General features: G+C 44.3%; 1 protein-coding gene across 3 annotated transcripts in view; it reads left to right on the plus strand.

The window, feature by feature from the left end:
- Positions 1–15,067, plus strand: part of VPS8 (VPS8 subunit of CORVET complex) — a 236,563-nt gene extending 221,496 nt beyond the window's left edge. For all 3 annotated transcript variants that reach the window (XM_024244828.3, XM_054553099.2, XM_024244829.2), the window contains 2 exons: positions 10,884–10,964; positions 14,338–15,067. In XM_024244828.3, coding sequence (XP_024100596.3) covers positions 10,884–10,964; positions 14,338–14,487 — 231 coding nt within the window. In that variant the 3' untranslated portion in view covers positions 14,488–15,067. The remainder of the gene's footprint in view (positions 1–10,883; positions 10,965–14,337) is intronic.
- Positions 15,068–20,857: the final 5,790 nt, after the last annotated feature.

Here is a 20,857-nt window from a genome sequence, read left to right on the forward strand (position 1 = left end):
CTCCACATTTCTCTGAGACTGTGTTCACTTTTCTTTATTCTTTTTTCTCTCTGTTGTTCAGCTTGCGTGATCTCTATTGAACTGTCTTTAAGTCACCAATTCTTCTGCTGGCTCAAATCTACTGTTGAGCCTTTCTTGTGAATTTGTTTCCGTTGTAGTTTTCAACTCCAGAATTTTCAATCATTCTTTTTTATAATTTGTATCTCTTTATTGATACTGTCTCTATTTGATGTTATATTGTCATCATACCTTCCTTTACTTTGTAAACCATGCTTTCCTTTAGTTCTGTGAAGATATTTATAATGACTATTTTGAAATCTTTTTCTGTTAAATCTAACATCTGTTTACTCTTCCAGGCAGTTTGTTTCCTGCTTTTTTCCCTGGGGTTTGATCATACTTTCCTGTTTCTTTGCATGCCTCATAACTTTTTAATGGAAACTGTACATTTTAGAAAAATATATTGTATATCCTATGTACTGGTCTCCCTACCCCCAGGGCTTGTTATTGGTGACTGGCTAGATGAATTTAGTAAAGTCTGTTGTTCTCCACAATATTAAGCTTCTGATATTGTTTCTCAAGTAGGTGTAGCCTTGGGTATGTCTGTAGTCACCCTGGAATGACGTTTTTCTCTGACCATACCCCATTGTTAAGCTCTACAAATTGCCTGATGATTGCTCTATTGTTTCCACTAACGCCTTAGGACATAAATTGTCTATAAACTAATCCAGTCAAATTGCAGTTTCTTTTAAGTAATAGTTTCTGGGAGCTAGTTTTGATATTTCTTCTGACCTCACAAGGTCTCCTGCAGTTGTCTTTTTCCTCAGTTATCTTCTGCAAAGTAGCCAGCCTATAGTCTAGGTTGTATCTTCATTAAATCCACAAGTCTCTTCCCAGTTGCATTTCACCACTAACTCCACTGTTCTTAAGAACACACTTAGGATTGAAATTCTCTATATTCAGTTGCAAGTGAAGTCAGTTCCTCTGGGAAAAGATTAGGAGTTATTTATTTTAGAGCCTACTTCTTTCCCAAGGAAAAATCTCTGAGCTGGGGCTCTGGAGCTGGGGGAAGGGACAATGGCAGGCTTTTCTCTGAATGTCATCCCCCAGTCTAGTTGTTGAATGCTGTTGGAAGCGGGGAGGGGCAGCAGCCTCAGGTGAGAGCCTAAGCAGCCCCCTGGACTGCCTCTCCTGGACTCATAATCCAGGGCAAGGGTGATCAGAGACTGAAGTTTTGCAGTGCACAGCCCCCAAGGTAGAGCTTCCATTCCATGAGTAGAGGCTTCCAGAAGAAGGGAACCCCCATTACCTCTTGACTGCACTCACCTAGGACTTAGCCCCAGCAACACTGATGGCAGGATGAAAAATACCAAAGTCCTGCTCCTACTGGGAAGAAAGCCTTCCAACTGTGATCTTGGGATAAAGAGAGCCTGCTGTTCTTGGTTGCAGTAGTGTGGAGTTCTACCTTACTGAGTTCTGAAGGTGGGGAAGGGAGCAGTCAGTTCACAAACCATAGTCATCAAATTTTCATAGTGTAGGGAGGATAGTTTCTTCATTTGGTCTTTAAATACTTGGAGTTTTCGTTTTATAGTTTTCACCAGTTTTTATTTGGAGTTTATCTTAATCCACTTGTATTGCTATAAAGGAATACCCACGGCTGGGTAATTTATAAAGAAAAGAGGTTTATTTTGCACATGGTCCTGCAGGCTGTACAAGCAGCATGTACCAGCATCTGCTTCCGGTGGGAGCCTCAGGCTGCCTCCACTCAAGGCAGAAGGCAAAGGGGAGCCAACATGTCCAGAGATCACATTGTTACCAAGAAAAAGGGGCATCACTAGCCTGATACGTTAGAAGCCAACGCTATGACACTGTGGGGTTTTTTTTTTTTTTTTAGAAAAGAAATGCTTTTTATTATAAATTGACTAACAAGGAGACAGGAGTCCAGCTCAAATCTGTCTCCCTATGCTGGCTTTAAGGCAGTAATTTTATTAGAAAAGGTTCAGGGGGTAGATTCTGGGATTAGCAGGTGATTAGTAGAAGAAAAAAGAAGGTCTGGAAAGTCCTCAGGGATGCGTGTTTATCTCTGCATGCTACCTCGTGGGTCTCATGTGCAAATTTGGGAAGAATTAGTATGAAATACGCAGTAGAAATTGAGCTGTGACATCAGCGAGCTCATTCTGCACAAACTCCAGTCAGCCATGTTGCTTCCAGCCAATTTCAACCTGTTTTTTAATCTCACAAGTAGAGGAAGTTTCAGCATTTTAGCAAATTGTTCCTTATCTGCTATCTTGCAAACTCAAGAATTTCTGTTAGTCGTAGATTGTTTTTAACTCTTTGGGCATTGTTTCAGCATGGCAAGAGGAGCACCAGGAGAGGGAGGGGAAGGAAGTACCAGGGTCTTTTAAACAACCACCTCTCATGGGAACTAATAGAGTGAGAAATCACTCACCTCCCACCCTCAGGGAAGGCACTGATCTATTCATGAGGGATCCACCTCCATAGCACAAACACCTCCATTAGGCCCCTCCAACATTGGAGCTCCAATCTCAACATGAGTGTTGGAGGGAACAACATCCAGACTATAACAGAGCTCCTCAGGCTGTCGTGCTAGAAGTAGCCTCTCTCCTCATCCATTTTAACAAGCAGTGTTCTGCCTCTGCTTGAAAACCACCTTCTTAAGGCAGGATATTCCATCTTTGGAAGCTCTAACTAAGATAAATCTTCCTTGTAGTAGGTGTTGCCAATTGATCCTGGTCCTTCCCCTAGGACCTACCAAAAATAGCTTAATCCTTCTGTTAGAGAGCAGACTTTCCAGTCCTTCATGTAGCCGAGGTCCTGAATCTCCAGCCCTTGGTGGTCTCTTGTCCAGGCAGAACATCCACAATCCATTTCCTCTATCTTCTCCACCCTATCATACCACATGTCCTTGAGTATTACCATTGTACTTCAGGTGAGGTCATTTTAGAACAAAATGACATCATCATCTTCCTTACTCTACATTCTGTTTCTGTAAATGGAACCAAAAGCACATTAACTTTTTTAGCAGCCATTTTGCACAGTTGATTCACAGCTAACATACTGATGTCAAACTCCCGATTCTGTTCACACGTGCTATTGATGCACATACCCTTGGTTTCTGGAGCTATAAGTGCAAGGCATTGCTTACATTGTTTCAGTTTCTGACCCTCAGGAATCATTTTTTTCCTCCCAAGGATAGGCCTCTTTTCCCTTTAAGCTATTGATAAAGTATTTGTATATAAAAAAGCCAAGGTTGGCCAGGCACGATGGCTCACACCTGTAATCCCAGCACTTTGGGAGGCCAAGGCGGGCAGAATACCTGAGGTCAGGAGCTCGAGACTAGCCTGGCCAACATGGTGAATCCCTGTCTCTACTGAAAAAAACAAAAAATTAGCCGGGCATGGTGGAACGCATCTGTAATCCCAGCTATTCGGGAGGCTGAGGCAGGAGAATTGTTTGAACCTGGGAGGCGGAGGTTGCAGTGAGCCGAGGTCATGCCATTGCACTCCAGCCTGGGCAACAAGAGCGAAACTCCATCTCAAAGGAAAAAAAAAAAAAACCAAGGATAGAGCCTTACAGCTCATCATCAGAGACTTAGCTAACATCATTTATTAGCTCCCTTGCCAATGCAACTGAGAGCTAATGGCTGTGGGTTTTGCGCTTCTTAATATGACACTTCTGCTTGAGTAGTTGTCTGTTCCCGCTCAGACTGTCATATGTGTGTCTTATTATGGGGCTGTGTGTGAGACCATCTCAGTGCCAGTAGTTCTCTATACTATCCTATGCCCTCTCTGTATGGAAGGGAACTCCCTCAGCAAAACAGGAGTTCCCTCACGGCTGCCATCTTCTTGGATGCTGAGATTATTGATCGAGTTACAAATGGGCCTTTCCCCTCCAACATGTTTCCTGATGAAGCTTTTAGGTACTTCCTACAATACATGGCAGTTATCTTCTTTCTCTTCAGTATGTGTGGCAGAGCCACTAGCAGCCTGTTACTGTGCATTAAAAGAACTCAGTAGGCCATTCTTAGTTGCACTGTGCTGAATTATCACCCATTTGTAAAGGTCATGGAATTTGAACAGAGCTTCGCAGATTGTGCTGCTCTAATGTGTGTGGTATTTTCTGATGGCTGACATTCTGTCACTGCAGAGCGTAGCCTTCTGCCTGGACCTCTGTCTCAAATCAATTGTGCCAGCCCTGAAAGCTCCCACTTCTTCATATAGTATCAAACGTTGGATTGGGCATGTTTGGGAAACAGTGGGACTCTCCATTGGCTAAAGCAGAAGGGAAGGAGGAGGAGATGAATGTGAAATATGGGCAGGTGGTTGGTGCAGTCTGCTGTGTCTGACAAGTCACAGCCTTGGGACTTTTATGTTTTCTTGTTTTCTACAAATATCCTAGGTGTGTTCTAGTTAGAATTTACATTTCTTCCATCCTAATATTGAAATTTTGCTCCCTGGTTTTCCATGAAATAGCAACTGATGGTGGGTATTATTCCAGACATCATAACACCTCCTTAAAAGAGAGCCCCTACTCTGTGTTGTTGAGCATCTGGATTGTGTTGTCTTCCTTTAGAGACTTTTGAGGTTTTTTTCTGGCAAGCTATTACTGTTAAATCAGCCACTTATTTTTGAGGCTTATTTTGAAGTTCTGCTAGGGCAGATCCCCAGAGTATCCCAGTATCCCTTTCCCTAGTACATGCCCTTTAACAATAAATCTTTCTGGATTTTTTAAAGATCTTCCTGTACTGACAAAAAGAAAATGTAATTATGGAATGGCCACAGTATGCCATGTGGCAAGACTCCAAGTTTGCACGGGACAGTGGCCCCTGGAAGGGGGTCAGTCTCACTGTCATCTATCAGTGTCCCCGTTTGTAATGGTCCTGCTCCCTGTCCTGGCATCTCGGGATAATGATGACTTGGGAAAATATCTCCGTTACATTGTGGCTGGCAGCATCCGGCAGTGATTTTTAATGTTTGGGAATTGGAGCTTCCGCCTTGTGAAGCAGGTACGCTGAGATGCCCCCCTCTCCAACCCTGTCAAGACAACAGGAAGGCCCTCATGAAGTTGACCAAGGAGCTACGTTAGTTATCTAAAAAGTCAAACTGTATTCTACACTTTTTAATCCATGTTTTTAAATATATAATGAGATGATCAGCTTTTGTCACCACAGATTTTCCCCCAAGCTGTTGCCTTTCAAAGCAGGTTGGGCATGGAACACCAATCCTGTGTGGGAACAGTATGTGGGTTTCAAAGACTTTAAACCAATTAGGGGATATTTTCCTTTGTAAGGGAGCAAAAGCAGGTGACCAACACCAAATAGAATATACTTAGGTACCCTCATCTAATGACACAGCCTTCACCTAGTGCTAACCTTATGATGGCACCACACAGGATCCCGGTAGGCACTCGGGCAGATGCAGCATCAGCCCCTACAGACACAGACCAGGCAACCCAGGGTGTCCACGAGCAGCCCATGAAACTGTATACATTCAGAGCACCTTATGTTTGTCACTAACATGTCATAGTGGGCTTTAGGGTTAGACCTGTTATCAAGAGTTACCCTGTCTCTTACAAGCTGTATTTTAATATGTCTAAACTTCAGTTTCCTCACAGGTAAATTAGAGAAAATAATTTCTCCTTCATTGGGCTAATGTATACATTAAACACAAATGCAGCTAGCAGAAGGCCAGAGAATAATGCACAACAGGAAATGAGCTTTCTCCATTTCCCTTCCCAGCCCTTCCCTCACAAGAAAGAGCCTTGTAAGGTAGGCTGTGCAGAGATTTCCCCGTTTGTAGTTGAACTAACTGATATGAGGGATATCAACACAACTAATTAGTGTCAGAGCCAAGTTCAGACTTTTTTCTGTGATGGCAGAAGGCATTCGTGAACGCCTAGTGTGTACCCAAAACTGTCATGACATTGTATGTGAAGTGTCTCACTGCAGAATGAAGCTTAGTTCTTAACACTGGGCTTTGGTCTAGGCTTCCAAAGTCATTTTTAAGCAGAACACTAGTAGCTATATTTATTTCCATTAGCTGTTCTCTCGTTCTCTCTCCTGGGTCTTTTGTTTATACTTTATAGAATGATGGGATGAGTTTTGAAATTAAAGCAGAATCATGAAGGATCCCCAGAAGGAGGGCAGGTGTCCGTCAGTTTCACAGGAGCTAGATTAGGCAAATTGACCTAGGCAAGTCCTACACTGCTCCTCACACAACCTTTTAGGTCCCTTGAAAATGACTTTCGGCTGGGCACAGTGGCTTACACCTGTAATCCCAGCACTTTGGAAGGCCGAGGCAGGCGGATCACCTGAGGTCAGGAGTTCGAGACCAGCCTGACTAATATGATGAAAACCCGTCTCTACTGAAAATACAAAAATTAGCCGGGCATGGTGGCATGCACCTGTAATCCCAGCTACTTGGGAGGCTGAGACAGGAGAATCACTTGAACCCGGGAGGCGGAGGTTGCAGTGAGCCGAGATGGCACCACTGCACTCCAGCCTGGGCAACAAGAGTGAAACTCCGTCTCAAAAAAAAAAAAAAAAGTGACTTTCATCAGGCTTCTTCCATACTGCTGCCAAGAGAATGGCAGACGAAAGGCATCTCTGGAACTGGACTTTCCCAATTCAGATCTGGGCTCCGTCACCAACCAGAGTGACCTTGGCATAGCACTGAATCCCAGGACCTGAGTTTCTTCACCTGTAAAATAACAATAAGAAAAGTACGTATGTCGTAGGGTTTTTGAGATGATTAAATGAGATGATCCATGCTAAGTACCTGTAACAGTGGCCGGCACATGGTCATTACACGATCGATAAAGCGAGCCGCTGCAGCAGGGGAGGGAGGGTTGTTGCATCTGAGAACACGTAAACCAGCGTTTTTCCCCTGTGCTGTGAACGGTCACCATGTTGTTTCTTTTTAATTGTGGTATTGAAGGGCTTGGGTTTTTAAGGTTATTTTTCACTGAGCCTTTCAATCTGTCTGTGTGACCTCAAGCACTCGCCTCCCTTAGAGCTGCTCATTCTCGGGTCGTGACTACTACTCTAAATGAATCTCCTGCAGAGACGTTCTGCCACATTTCCCCTCCTCTCTCTAGGCAGCTTCGCAACTTGTCTGCCTGTTGTATTATTTCATTACCTAATTCATTATTAGCTGTGACCTACTGAGAGTTTTGAGGCATTGGAGAATGAGGGGCTCTGAAGAGTCAGGTTCAATCTGAGAGCAAACTCTGTTGTGGGTGGGAATTTAGAAAAGGTATTTCCTGTTTGCAGAGGGGAAGGAGGTGTGTGGCTTTTCCTTTATCTCTGAAGCCAAACTTTGATTTAAGCAAAACTTTTAAATATTAAGGACCTCCAGTGTGAAACAGCTTAGGTGGTGGTAAAAGGCTGGCTGAGGCTATAACAGATACAGGGAAAGATTTGAAAGGGAGGTGGAGGGCAGGCAGCGAGAAAAGGGGGAAATATGCTGCTCATTCCACTCGTCCTACTCCATCTCCACCTTCATTGCCACCAGAAATTTACAGAAGCACCTGTGGAGGCTTCTAGAATACCGAAAAGACATGATCACGTTACGAATTATACAAAGTGGCCCGTGTCTCTCGCAAACTAGGTTTGATCTTCTCGTGTTAGCGTGGAAAGATAATTAGGAAAGGAAATGTTAGGGTTTTGATTTCAGGATCTTAGTAATTGTAGAGAGTAAGAAACGAACAAGCAGAGCTCAGGCTTCTGTGACTGTCCGTGTCTTCGAGTATGATTTGGAAGGCTTTGTGTCCAGTATCCCTAGGAGTAGTACCATCCCTGTTCTTGAGAACTTGGCCAGTAGGGTGGCAGTGGATCATGGTGGTTTTCCTATATCAGAGCTTGATATGTTTGTTAAGAGGTCTGTGACCGGGCACGGTGGCTCACTCCTGTAATCCCAGCACTTTGGGAGGCCGAGGCGGGTGGACCACCTGAGATCAGGAGTTCAAGACCAGCCTGACCAACATGGTGAAACCCCGTCTCTACTAAAAATACAAAAAATAGCTGGGCATGGTGGTGCGCGCCTGTAATCTCAGCTACTCAGGAGGCTGAGGTAGGAGAATCGCTTGAACCTGGGAGGCTGAGGTTACAGTGAGCTGAGATCACGCCACTGCACTCTAGCCTGGGCGACAGAGCGAGACTCCGTCTCAAAAAAAAAAGAGGTCTGTGGATCCTGAAAGGCCTGGTTTGTTTTCTTCCTTCCAGCGGATGTAGTTACTGCTCCCACTTCCACATCTGTGAGTCACTGAGATTTGCAATGTGCTGGCGCCGCATGTTAGCCCAACACCCCTCTCCCTGGGGCTCTCAGAGATCATCAGGACCTCGTTTTCCACAGGATTTACTTTAATGCTGAGTACTACAAGGTCATTTCCAGGATTGCCACTGTTTCTTCCTCTCATATTCTCTATAGTTTAATTTTTAGCTCTTAACACTGGACTTTGTTACATGGGAAGAAAGAAATTTGCTCTAACAGACAGCAGCAAATTTTTCCTTCTCTTCCAATTGGAAAATCACTCCTAACCAGTTTTATCTTTGGGGGGTTTAATGGTCTGAGAATACTTTTATGTTTTTGGATGTGAACAGAGATTATGTTCATATTTGGTTGCTCCCCCTTTATTTTTTGTCTGACCCTAATTTGGCATCTGTAGACAGAAACTGTTATTCTCTTCAGGGCTGCCATGTGTCTTTGTGACATTGCCCCTAATTTGCTTCCGAATATGCAATAAAAGATAAAAGCCATGAGTAGGCTCAGTAAACATTACTATTTTTCTTGAAACTTTCATGCGCTAAATGCCTGTTAATCTCATGGTGCCCACCTCTTCCCTGGATGGTGGAGTGTGGCCTGAGGTGGCATTGCCCTTTGATCAATTGGAACATAGACTCAGAGGGGAGATGTGACCTCCTCAGGTTATACAGGGAGCTGGTAACAGGATTGGAGTTCATGTTTCCTGATTTCATCCCACTGTTCTTTCTAGGGGGGCACTTCTCTCTAGGAGTATAAACAACACAATTGCAGTAATTACTGCCATTGATTGAACATCAAATAGATGCCAAGCCCATACATTATGTCTAATTTTCACAACAATTCTGCAAAGTAGAATTTTACAGAGAAAGAAACTGAGACAGAGAGAAGCTAAATTCCTTGCCCAGAGCCACTCACCTAGTCTTGGGCAGAGTCCAGATTGAGCCCAAGTGTGTCAGAGCCCTGCCCTGTGTTCTTACTGCATGGCGAGGGTTGGTTACAACGCCAGTGATAAATAGTAAGAAATCAGAAATCTGCATGCCGGCCCTCCCCTCCCTTCATTTGATCAGCAGATGATGACTCTGTGGCTGCTCTGTGCAAGCACAGTACTGGGCACTGGGAGCAAGACAGAGGGAGCTGACCTTAGCAGCTCTCATTTCCATGAAGTTTTCCCTTTCACGCTCCGCATACCCTCTCCTGCACATCCCCCAGCCTCCTTCATTACCCAGTTTTGCCTGTGCACGTTGCTCTGATGTCCCCTTCCTTTCTGTTTCTGTAGCCACATCAGGACGAGGGCCACACGATGTTGCTTCCTGGAGACTGGCTCTGTGCGCAGTACCTGCGGGCCTTCCTGTGCTCTCTAGTTAGTAGCGCTCAGTGAGAACTTGCAGAGTCCTGTGCATCTACTACTTGTTCTGTGTGCATTACCTTCTTGAATCTTCGTAGCCACTTTATGTGATGTAGCTATAGTCATTATCCCTATGTGAGCAAAAACAAACAAACAAGCAAAAAGTACCCAACTCGGAGAACTTGCCTAAGATTATGCTGCTAATAATTGCTAAAGCCAGGGTTTGGGCTTAGGCTGATGAACTCTGCAGTGCAGGCTCTTACCCACCAACCTGTGCAGTGCAGATGCTTGGGACAGGTTCATAATATAGGGCAAAGAAAAACGTCCTTTTACTAATCTTATACATAAACAAAAACACTTCTGAAATCAACTGTTAACTATGGGTATCTCTGAATTGTAAGAAAAGCTAGCGTATACTGAGCCCTCGCCTGGTACTAGGCAGGCAACACTTTAAATATATATCTCATTTAATTTTTGGTAATCTCAAAAGGTAAGCATTACCCCTTCCTTCCCACAGGTGAGGCAGTTGAGGCTTAGAGAAGTGAGGTGACTTGTCTAAAGTTACATAGCAGGTTACTGTCAGAACTAGTATCCAGATTCTCCTCTGACTCCAAAGCTTATGGCCGCCTCCCCCAGGATCCCATTTCTTCTCTCTGCATATGAGTTGGATCAGGTCCACTGAGAGAAGAACTGCAGTTTGGCAGGTCCCACCACAATAACAGGTGGAACAAAACATGGCTGCTGTTAAGAGCAGGCTAGACCGGCCCTTTTCCCAAAAGCAGCAGACGAATCTTGCAACCCCATAGGTGGTGACCAGCTTTATAATGAAACAGGGAGAGGATGAGATTTTTAAATGACAGTGCATCTGCTGTTACCATGACAGAGAAAAGGGGTATCTTTGCTGGCCATATGAAGTGATGGACATGGGAATGCAAGGCTGCAAGGAACTAACTAGCTCTGCATAATGGTGCCAAAGAGGGATCAAGAAACCTGAAAGGAACCTATACATACGGGACATTTGGAAACTCCATTGGGAAAAGGGTCCACAGACAGGTCAACCTGCAGCCACACCAAGGAGGGATCTTAGGGGACGTGCCGATTTCTTACTCATGCTCAGTATATATCTCACTAATTGCTGGTAGCATGGATTGTTTTCAGGAGAATGAAGGAAGCACCATATTCTGCTTCAGCATCATGTAGAGCAAGTTCAGAGGCTGCCTAGCCACGTGATGTTAATCGTATCAGTTTTTATTTTTCAGGGAACCTCAGAACCTGTTCTGGATCCACAGCAAATCCAAGCATTTGATCAGCTTTGCCGTCTCTACCGAGGAAGCTCCAGGGTAATGTTTGTGTGGTTGTTTATATTTTTATTTCCCTATTTATAATTTACTGCTTTAGAAAGGCAGTGTCTTGGAACCTCCTTCTAGCCTCCTTCTAGCCTGGAAGGTGCCCTGGTATCCCTGTTATGGCTACATGGACAACAGACCCTGGCCCCAGGGAGCACTCAGAGCTTGGCAAAGAGAGCAAAGGAAGTAGAAAGCTCTGTCCCCTACGTACTATGAGCTGTGAGGACACAGAAGGGCTTCTGTGTTTGACTTCCCTCCAGAGAGAGCAGGCCAGAAGGTTGATCCCAGGAGGGCTTTGCTTAGGATATGGATAGGTGCCCAATCTGTCCGAAGCCCTAGACCCTCCTGGGCATCTGCATTGGTTGAATTAGTTTTGGCCATGAAAGACAAATGCAAAGTAATAGTGGTTTAAGCAAGAGAGAAGTGTAAATGCAGCAGCCAGGGCACATCCACGTACCTCCCTTCAGCTTTCTTCTGTCTTGTGGCTCTGCCTTTCTTAGCACATGACTTAAACTCGTATGGTTCAACATGGTTGCTTCCACTTACCTCCATTGTCTAGAATTTAGACCCATGACCATACCTCACTGCAATGGAGACTGGGAAAATTGATTTTTATTCCAGAAGACCTTGGGCTACAATTCTTGGTCTACTCTAACTGTGGAAGAAGAGTACAGACTGGAGGGCTTCTAGCAGTCGCTGCCACCACATCAGACCGGGTGTCCCCCAGGCACTTTGGATGTGTACTCATCGCTTTCTCGACCTGTTCTTCGTGCCTAGTGCCTGCCTCAGGAATGATACCTCTGTCATCCAGCCACCTAGAGCAGAGACCTGGCAGCACTAGGCTCACTCCTCACCTTCCTGCCACCTGACTGGGGATATCCTGTGGGATCTTGTCTACTAATCCCCCTTTCAACCACTACCCCGGGTGGGGCCTCCTTATCACTCACGGAGGCCACTGCAGGTCTTCTGATTGGCTAGAAACCCTTCTGTCCCTTCTCCATGCTGCTGCCTGGCTACCCTTTCTAAAACCAAGTATGTCATGTTACTCCCTTGCTTACAACACATTCTGGATCTCCACCACCTAAAGAATGAGTCCAAACCCTGCCATCTTCTCTACTCCCCAAATCACACCTCAATTCTAGCTGGTCCCATTTGTTCCTGAGCTTGTCTCGAGCTTGTGCAAACTGCTGTGTCCTCTGCTTCTCTACCTGGGCCTCCTTCACGCACTCCCCTTTCTTAGGCAGAACCTACTAGGTTACTTGGCAGCCGGAGGAAAGAGTGGGGCTCCTTCTTTGAGAGTTGGTCTGGGCAGAGGTTGTTATTCCAGGAAGCTTCTCTAGGGGTCTCCTGGATGCAGTCCAGCAGCTTTATTGAACTGGCCTCACCCCCATCCCTTTCCAGCCTCAGCTAAGCTCTGCCCCAGGAGTTGGGTTTCTGGGCCTTCCAAGGAGGTTCTTCTGCTTCAAACTGTTGAGCCCTTATTTAAGGCTCATTGATTTCCGGATCACAAAGTTACCAAAGTGGAATACAAAAATATCTGTTTTCCTGGGAAATAATTTTTTTTTTTTTTTTTTTTTTTGCAATTGATCTTCCCACCTCACAGTGTCAGGATGTGAAAGCGTTGAGTTGAGCATCTGTGGCTCATTCTGTTCAAGGCATCGTACATAACAGTCATTGCAGAGAACGTCGCAGGCTGATGGGCAACTGAGAGGGTTATGGAAGAAGGAAGTGGCACGAAGTGGACTCGGACAGAGCAAGGGACATCTCTTGGCCCCTGGAGTAGTGCTTGAGTGGGCCTGCTCGGCAACTTGCAGTCAGAGCTTGAGTCAGAGTTACTGAGTTGTGAATGAGACCGTACATGTGTCTCTGGGCCAGGACCTGGACTACTTTTGATAAATTGACAGAACTTCGGGGCCTTCAGATGTCTTCCCAGTTACCACAGCCACTGGTACTGAGTTTTCCACAGAAGTGACACATGGACACATGTGAGCTTGTGCCACCATTGCCTGTGTGAGGGAAAAACCCTTTGCCGGAGGTCGGAGGGCACCTCAAAGACATGGTGCCTGGCGGGTGAATCCCACACCGCCACTCACTGCTGGTGACCGAGGGCAAGTCACTGTGTTGTGAAGGATGAGAAATAACACACATGTCAAGGACCTAGCAAAGTGCCTGTCATGGAAAGACACTTGATACAGTCACCAGAGGCTGTTAGACATCCCCTCGGACTCCTGGCGTGTTTGGTAGACACAGACAGGGCTGCCCTGAGGAGTCTGATGGCCCCCTCGTCTCAGCTGTGCACTCCCCATGGACCAGGCTTTCACTGGCCTCCATGTGAGCCTACGCAGGGTCCCTTAGAGTGTTGGTAGTGGACACGGTGGCCCATCCCACAGGTCCCAACTACTGTTATTAGGGACCATTTTGATCTGGGCTCTGAGTTTTCCTTCACATTAGCTCTGTGGGGTGGAAGTTAACTCACAATGTTCTGGGAAGCAACAGGCAAAGACCCTAATCAGGCAGGAAGTCTAAGGACTTTGAGTGTAGAATTCGTCTCTCCTCTGACCATCAAGGGCATCTCAAGAGCCAGGCTGCCAGCTCCCTACTTTTGCAGAAACCCTCTTTAGGTGAAAGGGATGGTCCCCCTGAGTGGCAGAGCGCTGGCTTCCTAACAGGCCGACATTAGCGTCTCCTCCTATCCTTCTGTCCTCCTTGGCAGGTCTTCCAGAATTGAGCCACTGACCGAATGAGGGTACTGCTAGTGTCATTGGTGGGAATAAGGAAGCTGGGAGCAGGAAGGACTCACTTGAAGGAAAAGGTAGAATCCAGGGGTTCCACTCTGGAGCCCCTGAGTTTGAGTTGGCAGCTGGGTGTCTGTTTGAAGCCTTCCAGGTTACAAAAGAGAGGTCAGAGCCAGTGGTCATAATTAGTCATTCACCCCGAGGAGAGTGCACCAAGACGGAGAGCCTGGAACGAGCAGAGCTGAGAACAGAGCTCCTCAGCCCAGGGCACATCCACAGGGAGAGAAGGGTGGCAGCAGGGCCATCCATAGCAGCTGGAGGAGCCCTCAGCACAGGGCCGGCCCAGAGTGGGAGAGCTCTCCAGTGCCAGGGAGAGCACAGTTTGAGTGCCCTTGGGAGCGAACCAGTCCAGTCTCATTAATGAATGAGGAAATTTAGGCCCTAAAAAATGAAGTGAACTTGCCCAAAGTCACACTGCTCGTTTGTGATATATGGACCTAAGATTCAAACCCTGCATGTTACTACTCCTGCAACATAGCGCTGTCTCTCATGTACCTGAAGCAGTGGATTCAGGAGCCTCTCTTCCCTCTGCTCCCCACAAACCTTAGCTGATGTGTGTCCTTCCTTTGCAGCTGGCTCTCCTCACGGAACTCTCCCAGAATCGCAGCAGCGAGAGCTATAGGCCATTCAGTGGCTCGCAGAATGCTCCTGCTTTCAACAGCATCTTCCAGAATGAGAACTTCCAGCTACAGCTCATTCCCCCACCTGTGACTGAGGATTGATGACTCCGTGGAGCCTGGCACAGGAGAACCAGAGATGATCCCAAGGCAGCTGGGGAGAGGCCCCGCCTCTGGTGGGCTTGGCCTCCACCGCCTCCCACGCTTCTGAGAAGAGGCTCCAAATTGGGCTCCTGTGCCCAGAGCGTCCACAGCACCATTCCCAGTGTAGACTCCCAGTCTTCTCCACATTGTTGTCATGGCGTCAGTTCACCAGACTCATTGATTTTGTTTTGCTTGTTAAGCAAAGGAATGTCACATACCTCTGTCCAGCTTTTTAGAAAATACATTTTGCCTGTTGGGACTTTTTCCATTTACCCTGAAGCCTAGAAAGTAGGAGGAACTCACACAAATGGCATTCCAGAGTCTGCCGTACTCCATCTCCTCCAGCTGCTGGATAATACGGAGGAACTTCAACTTCTACAGGAACAGTGGTTGGCCAGGCTGCAGTATAACTGAAGCATGCCTTGGAGAAAGCAGAGACATTGTGGGGGCCAGGGCCGTCTCCCTTTAATGTGTTCATGTTAAAACCTATTTGAGTGTAAGACTTGCCCTTTCTAACAATAAATGCTCTGTGTTTAAGTTCTGCAGGTCTCCTGGCTGGCTGGCTCTCAGTCTGTCAAGTCATGGAGGACATTTCGAGCCCTGTTGTCACAATTTTATTAGCTCGAAGTCAGGAATCCTGCCTGTGACAACCCTCCTTAATTCAGATAAGCAGCTCCATCGTCAGCTCTATTCAGAGCAGCCCAGCCACCCACATGCTCCTGTGACAGGGGCTGGGCTGCCAAAGAGAATAGTACTTACTCAGTTTTTGGCCATGGGACTTCGTATATCATTGAACCAACCACCGCAGGAGGCCGTCACACCCAGACACCTAGGTTTCCACCTTACATACTTAGATGATCCTTTTCTCAGTGCACTGGAATGATCAGGCTCTCATGGACTGATACTAACCAAACTCACAGGAAATAGATGTATAAACTAGGTAGAAATTTTTTTTTTCTTTTTTTTTTTTGAGACAGAGTTTCACTCTTGCTGCTCAGGCTGGAGTGCAGTGGCACTGTCTTGGCTCACTGCAACCTCTGTCTCCCAGGTTCAAGCGATTCTCTTGCCTCAGCTTCCCGAGTAGCTGGGATTACAGGCACCCACCACCACGCCTGGCTAATTTTTTAATTTTTGGTAGAGATGGGGTTTCACCATGTTGGCCAGGCTGGTCTCGAATTCCTGATCTCAGGTGATCCACCTGCCTCGGCCTCCTAAAATGCTGGGATTACAGGCATGAGCCACCACACCTGGCCAATAGAAATTTTTAACCCTTAAATAGAAAATAGATCTTGTTTCTGCCATGTACTGCGTATAATCAACAAATCAATCAACCTCTCTAAGCCTCTGTTTCTTTATAAACAGAACTGTTATGAAGATGAAATAATACATGTAAACGTTTGCTATGTGCCATTGAGGCACATGGCAAATACCCCAGAAATGCTAGCTTAGCTTTTATTATATAACTTCTCCCAAGACCTGGGCTACAAGGGTACTGCTTCCTGATGAAGGTATCAGGAGATAAAATTGAGGGAAGTGGTTGAACCATTAAGTCATCACCGCTTGGATGCCTGCCACAGCTATATGACAGTCTCAACCGCAGTTGACAGATGAGAAAGCTGAGGCTCAGAGGTGATAAGTAATTTCACCAAGGTAACATACCAAAGAGGTAGCAGAGCAGGCGGAATTCAGAATTGTGATTCCAGAGCCAGTGATGCTACCTGCCCCAAGTTATGTATCAAAAGGTTTCTCATTGAGCCTAAAATTAAGGCCAAAGGAACTTGATATTCTCAAAGCAAAACTCAATTATTCCTCTTCTTCTTTTATAGTGTAAAGAACTAAGGCAAAAGGAGTATTCAATATAAAAAAGCAAATTGTGACATCAAAAACATGAAATGTATGTGGGAAGGGTGAAGTAAAAGCAGAACTTTATGCAATCAAAGTTGTAATAAGTTTAAAATAGCCTGTTATAACTAAGATGTTGGCCGGGCACGGTGGCTCACGCTTGTAATCCCAGCACTTTGGGAGGCCGAGGCAGGCAGATCATGAGGTGAGGAGTTCAAGACCAGCCTGGCCAACATGGTGGTGAAACCCTGTCTCTACTAAAAATACAAAAATTAGCTGGGAATGGTGGTGTGTGCCTGAAATCCCAGCTATTTGGGAGACTGTGGCAGGAGCATCGCTTGAGCTGGGACCTGGGAGGTGGAGGTTGCAGTGAGCCGAGATGGTGTCACTGCACTCCAGCCTGGGGTACAGAGCGAGACTCCATTTCAAAAAAATAAATAAGATGATTTATGTAAGCCTGATGGTAACCACAAAGCAAGAAATTATAGTAGGTAGATAAAAAGCAAGGAATAAAAAGTATACCACTAGAGAAAATCATCTAATCAGAAAGCAAGCAAGAGAGGAGGAAAGGAACAAAGGATCTACAAAACAATGAACAAAATTGCAGTGGTAAGTCCTTACCTATCAATAATTACCTTGAATGTGAATAGATCAGATGTGCCAATCAAAAGACAGAGTGGCTGATTGGATTAAAAATAAGAACTAACTATATGCTGCCTAAAAGAGACTCACTTCACCTTTAAGGACACACGTAGCTTGAAAATGAAAGATGGAAAAAGATATTCTGTGCAAAGGAAACCAAAAGAGAGCAGGAGTAGCTGTACTTCGATAAAATAGACTTTAAGTCAAAAACTGTCAATTGAGACAAAGTTATATAATAATAAAGGGGTGGATTCATCCAGAACATACAACAGTTGTAAATATATATGCACCCAACATCAGAGCACCCAAGTCTATAAAGCAAATATTAATAGAGCTGAAGAGAGAAATAAACTGAAATACAATAATAGGGGACTTCAACAATGATTTTCCAGACAGAGAATCAATAGAGAAACACTGGACTTGAATTACACATTAGACCAAATGGACCTAACAAACATATACAGAACATTCCATTCAACAGCATGAGAATACACGTTTTTCTCAAGTGCACATTGAACATTCTCCTGGGTAGACCATATTTAGGCCACAAAACAAGTCTTAACAAATTTAAGATTGAAAATCATAACAGGTATCTTTTCTGACCACAATGGCATGAAACTAGAAATCAGTAATAGGAATTTTAAGAACTTCACAAATCTGTGGAAATTAAACAACATGTTCCTAAACAACCAATGGGTCGAAGAAGAAATACGAAAATTTTTAAATATCTGGAGACAAATGAAGATGGAAACATCCCATAAAAATATCATTTATGGTATGTGGCAAAAGCAGTTCTAAGAGGAAAGTTTATAGCAATAAAGTCCTACATCAAGAAAGAAGAAAAACTCCAAATAACCTATTGGCATAACAACCTGAAGAACTATAAAAAAGAACAGATTAAGCCTAGAGTTAGTAAGAGGAGGAAAATAATAAAGATCAAAGCAGAAATAAATGAAATAGAGACTAGAACTAGAAAAATAATTTTAAAAAATCAATGAAATTAAGAGGGTTTTGTTTGTCTGAGACAGGCTCTTGCTTCGTCACCCAGACTGGAGTGCAGTGGCACAATCACTGCTCACTGCAGCCTCACCCTTCTGGGCTCAAGTGATCCTCCCTCAGCCTCCCGAGTAGCTAGAACTACAGGGGCACACCACCATGCCCAGCTACTGTTTTTTGTTCGTTTGGTAGAGGCAGAGTCTCACTATGTTGCCCAGGCTGGTCTCAAAAAACTCCTGGCTCAAGCGATCCTCCCACCTCGGCCTCCCAAAGTGTTGAGATTACAGGTATGAACCACTGTGCCTGGCCAAAAGTTGGTTTTTTGGAAGGATAAACAAAATCCATAAACCTTTAACTAGACTTAAGAAAAAAAAAAGACTCAAAATCAGAAATGAAAGATAAGACATTACAACTGTAAAAAGGATCATAATAGACGACTGTGGACAAGCATATACACGAACGAATCGGATAGCGTAGGAAAAATAGATAAATTCCAAGACACATATACCACCTACCAAGACTAAATCATGAAGAAATAGAAAGCCCAAACAGAATAATAACAAATAATTAGATTGTATCAGTAATTTAAAAGTCTCCCAACAAAGGGAAGTCCAGAACCAAACGGCTTCTCCACAGAGTTCTACCTACCATTTATAAAATAATTAGTACCAATTCTTCTCAAACTATTCCAAAAAATTGAAGTAGAGGGAACTCTTCCTAACTCATTTTACAAAGCCAGCCTAACCGTGACACCAAAACCAGCAAGGACACTACAAAAAGAAGAAAATTATAGGCCAATATCCCTTATGAACATAGCTGCAAAAATCCTCAACAAAATACTAGGTAAGTAATCTGGGCATGGTGGCTCATGCCTGCAATCCGAGCACTTTGGGAGGCCAACGCAGGTGGATCGCCTGAGGTCAGGAGATAGAGACCAGCCTGGCCAACATGGTGAAACCCTGTCTCTACTAAAAATACAAAAATTAGCTGGGCATGGTGGTGCATGCCTGTAGTCCCAGCTACTTGGGAGGCTGAAGCAGGAGAATCGCTTGAACCTGGGAATTGGAAGTTACAGTGAGCCAAGACTGCGCCACTGCACTCCAGCCTGGGTGACAGAGTGAGACTCTGTCTCAAAAAAAAAAAAACAAGTTAACTAAATCCAACAATACATCAAAAAGATTATAAAGATAATACACCATGATCAAGTGGGATGTATCACAAGAATACAAGGATGGCTCAACATATGCCGATCAATAAACATGATACATGACATCAATAGCATGAAAGACAAAAACTATATGATCATCTCAATACCTGCAGAAAAATAATTTGATAAAATTCAATATCCCTTCATGATTAAAAAAAAACTCTCAATAAGTTACGTTTAGAAAGAAAGTACCTCAACACAATTAAGGATGCGTATGACAGACTCACAGCTAACATCATACTGAACGAGGAAAGATAAAGGTTTTCCTCCAAGAAATGGAACAAGACAGGGATGCCTACTCTTACTACTCTTATTCAACATAGTATGGAAGTCCTAGCCAGAGCAGTCAGGCAAGTGAAAAGAGGAAGTCAAATTGTCCCTCTTTGCAGACAACACGATCTTATAAATAGAAAAACCTAAAGACTCTACCAAAAAACTCATAGAACTGATAAATGAATTCAGTAAAGTTGCAGGATACAAAATCAACATGAAAAAATCAGTAGTGTTTCTCTAATAACACTAGCTGAATAACCAATAACAAACTAGCTGAAAAATAAATCAAGACAATCCCATTTACAACAGCTACAAAAAATAAAAACAATCTAGGAATAAATTTAACCAAGGAGGTGATGGGTCTCTACAAGGAAAACTAGAAAACACTGATTAAAGAAATTGGAGGTCAGGTGCAGTGGCTCTTGTCTGTAATCCCAGCACTTTGGGAGGCCGAGGTGGGAGGATCACTTGACCTCACAAGTTTCAGACCAGCCTGGGCAAATGGTGAAACCTCATCTCTACCAAAAATACAAAAATTAGCCAGGTATGGTGGCACAACCCTGTTGTCCCAGCTAAAAGGGAGGCAGAGGTGGGAGGATGGCTTAAGCCCAGGAGGTGGAGATTGCAGTGAGCTGAGATGGCACCACTGCACTCCAGCCTGGGTGATAGAGCCAGACCTTGTATCGGGGGAAAAAAAAGAAAGAGAAAAGAAGTTGGAGAAGACACAAACAGACATCCCATGATCATAGACTGGAAGAATTAACATTTCTAAAATGTCCATATTACGCAAAGCAATGTACAGATTCAATGCAGGCCCTATCAAAATACCAATGTCATTCTTCATTGAAATAGAAAAAAAATCTTAATATGTGTATGGAACACAAAAGACCCTGAATAGCCAAAGTAATTCTGAGCAAAAAGAACAAAGTTGGAGGCTAACACTACTGGACTTCAGAATATACTACAAAGTTATAGTAACCAAACAGCATGGCACCAGCATAAGAATATACATAGACAGAATAGAGAACCTAGAAATCAATCCATGTATGTGATTTTTGACAAAGCCAACTGATTTTTGACAAAGACACCACATACACTTATTGGGAAAATGACACCCTCTTCAGTAAATGATGCTGGGAAAACTGGATAGTCATATGTAGAAGAAAGAAACTAGACCCCACCTCTCACTCTATATAAAAATCAACTCAAAATGGATCAAAGACCTAAATGGAAGATCCAAAACTATAAAGCTACTGGAAGAAAACATAGGAGAAACACTTCAGGACATTGATCTGAGAATAGATTTTATGACTAAGTCCTCAAAAGCACAGGCAACAAAAGCAAAAATAAATAGGATTATTTCAAACTAAA

Source organism: Pongo abelii, chromosome 2 (genome assembly GCF_028885655.2).
Source record: "Pongo abelii isolate AG06213 chromosome 2, NHGRI_mPonAbe1-v2.0_pri, whole genome shotgun sequence".
Lineage (NCBI taxonomy): Eukaryota > Metazoa > Chordata > Mammalia > Primates > Hominidae > Pongo > Pongo abelii.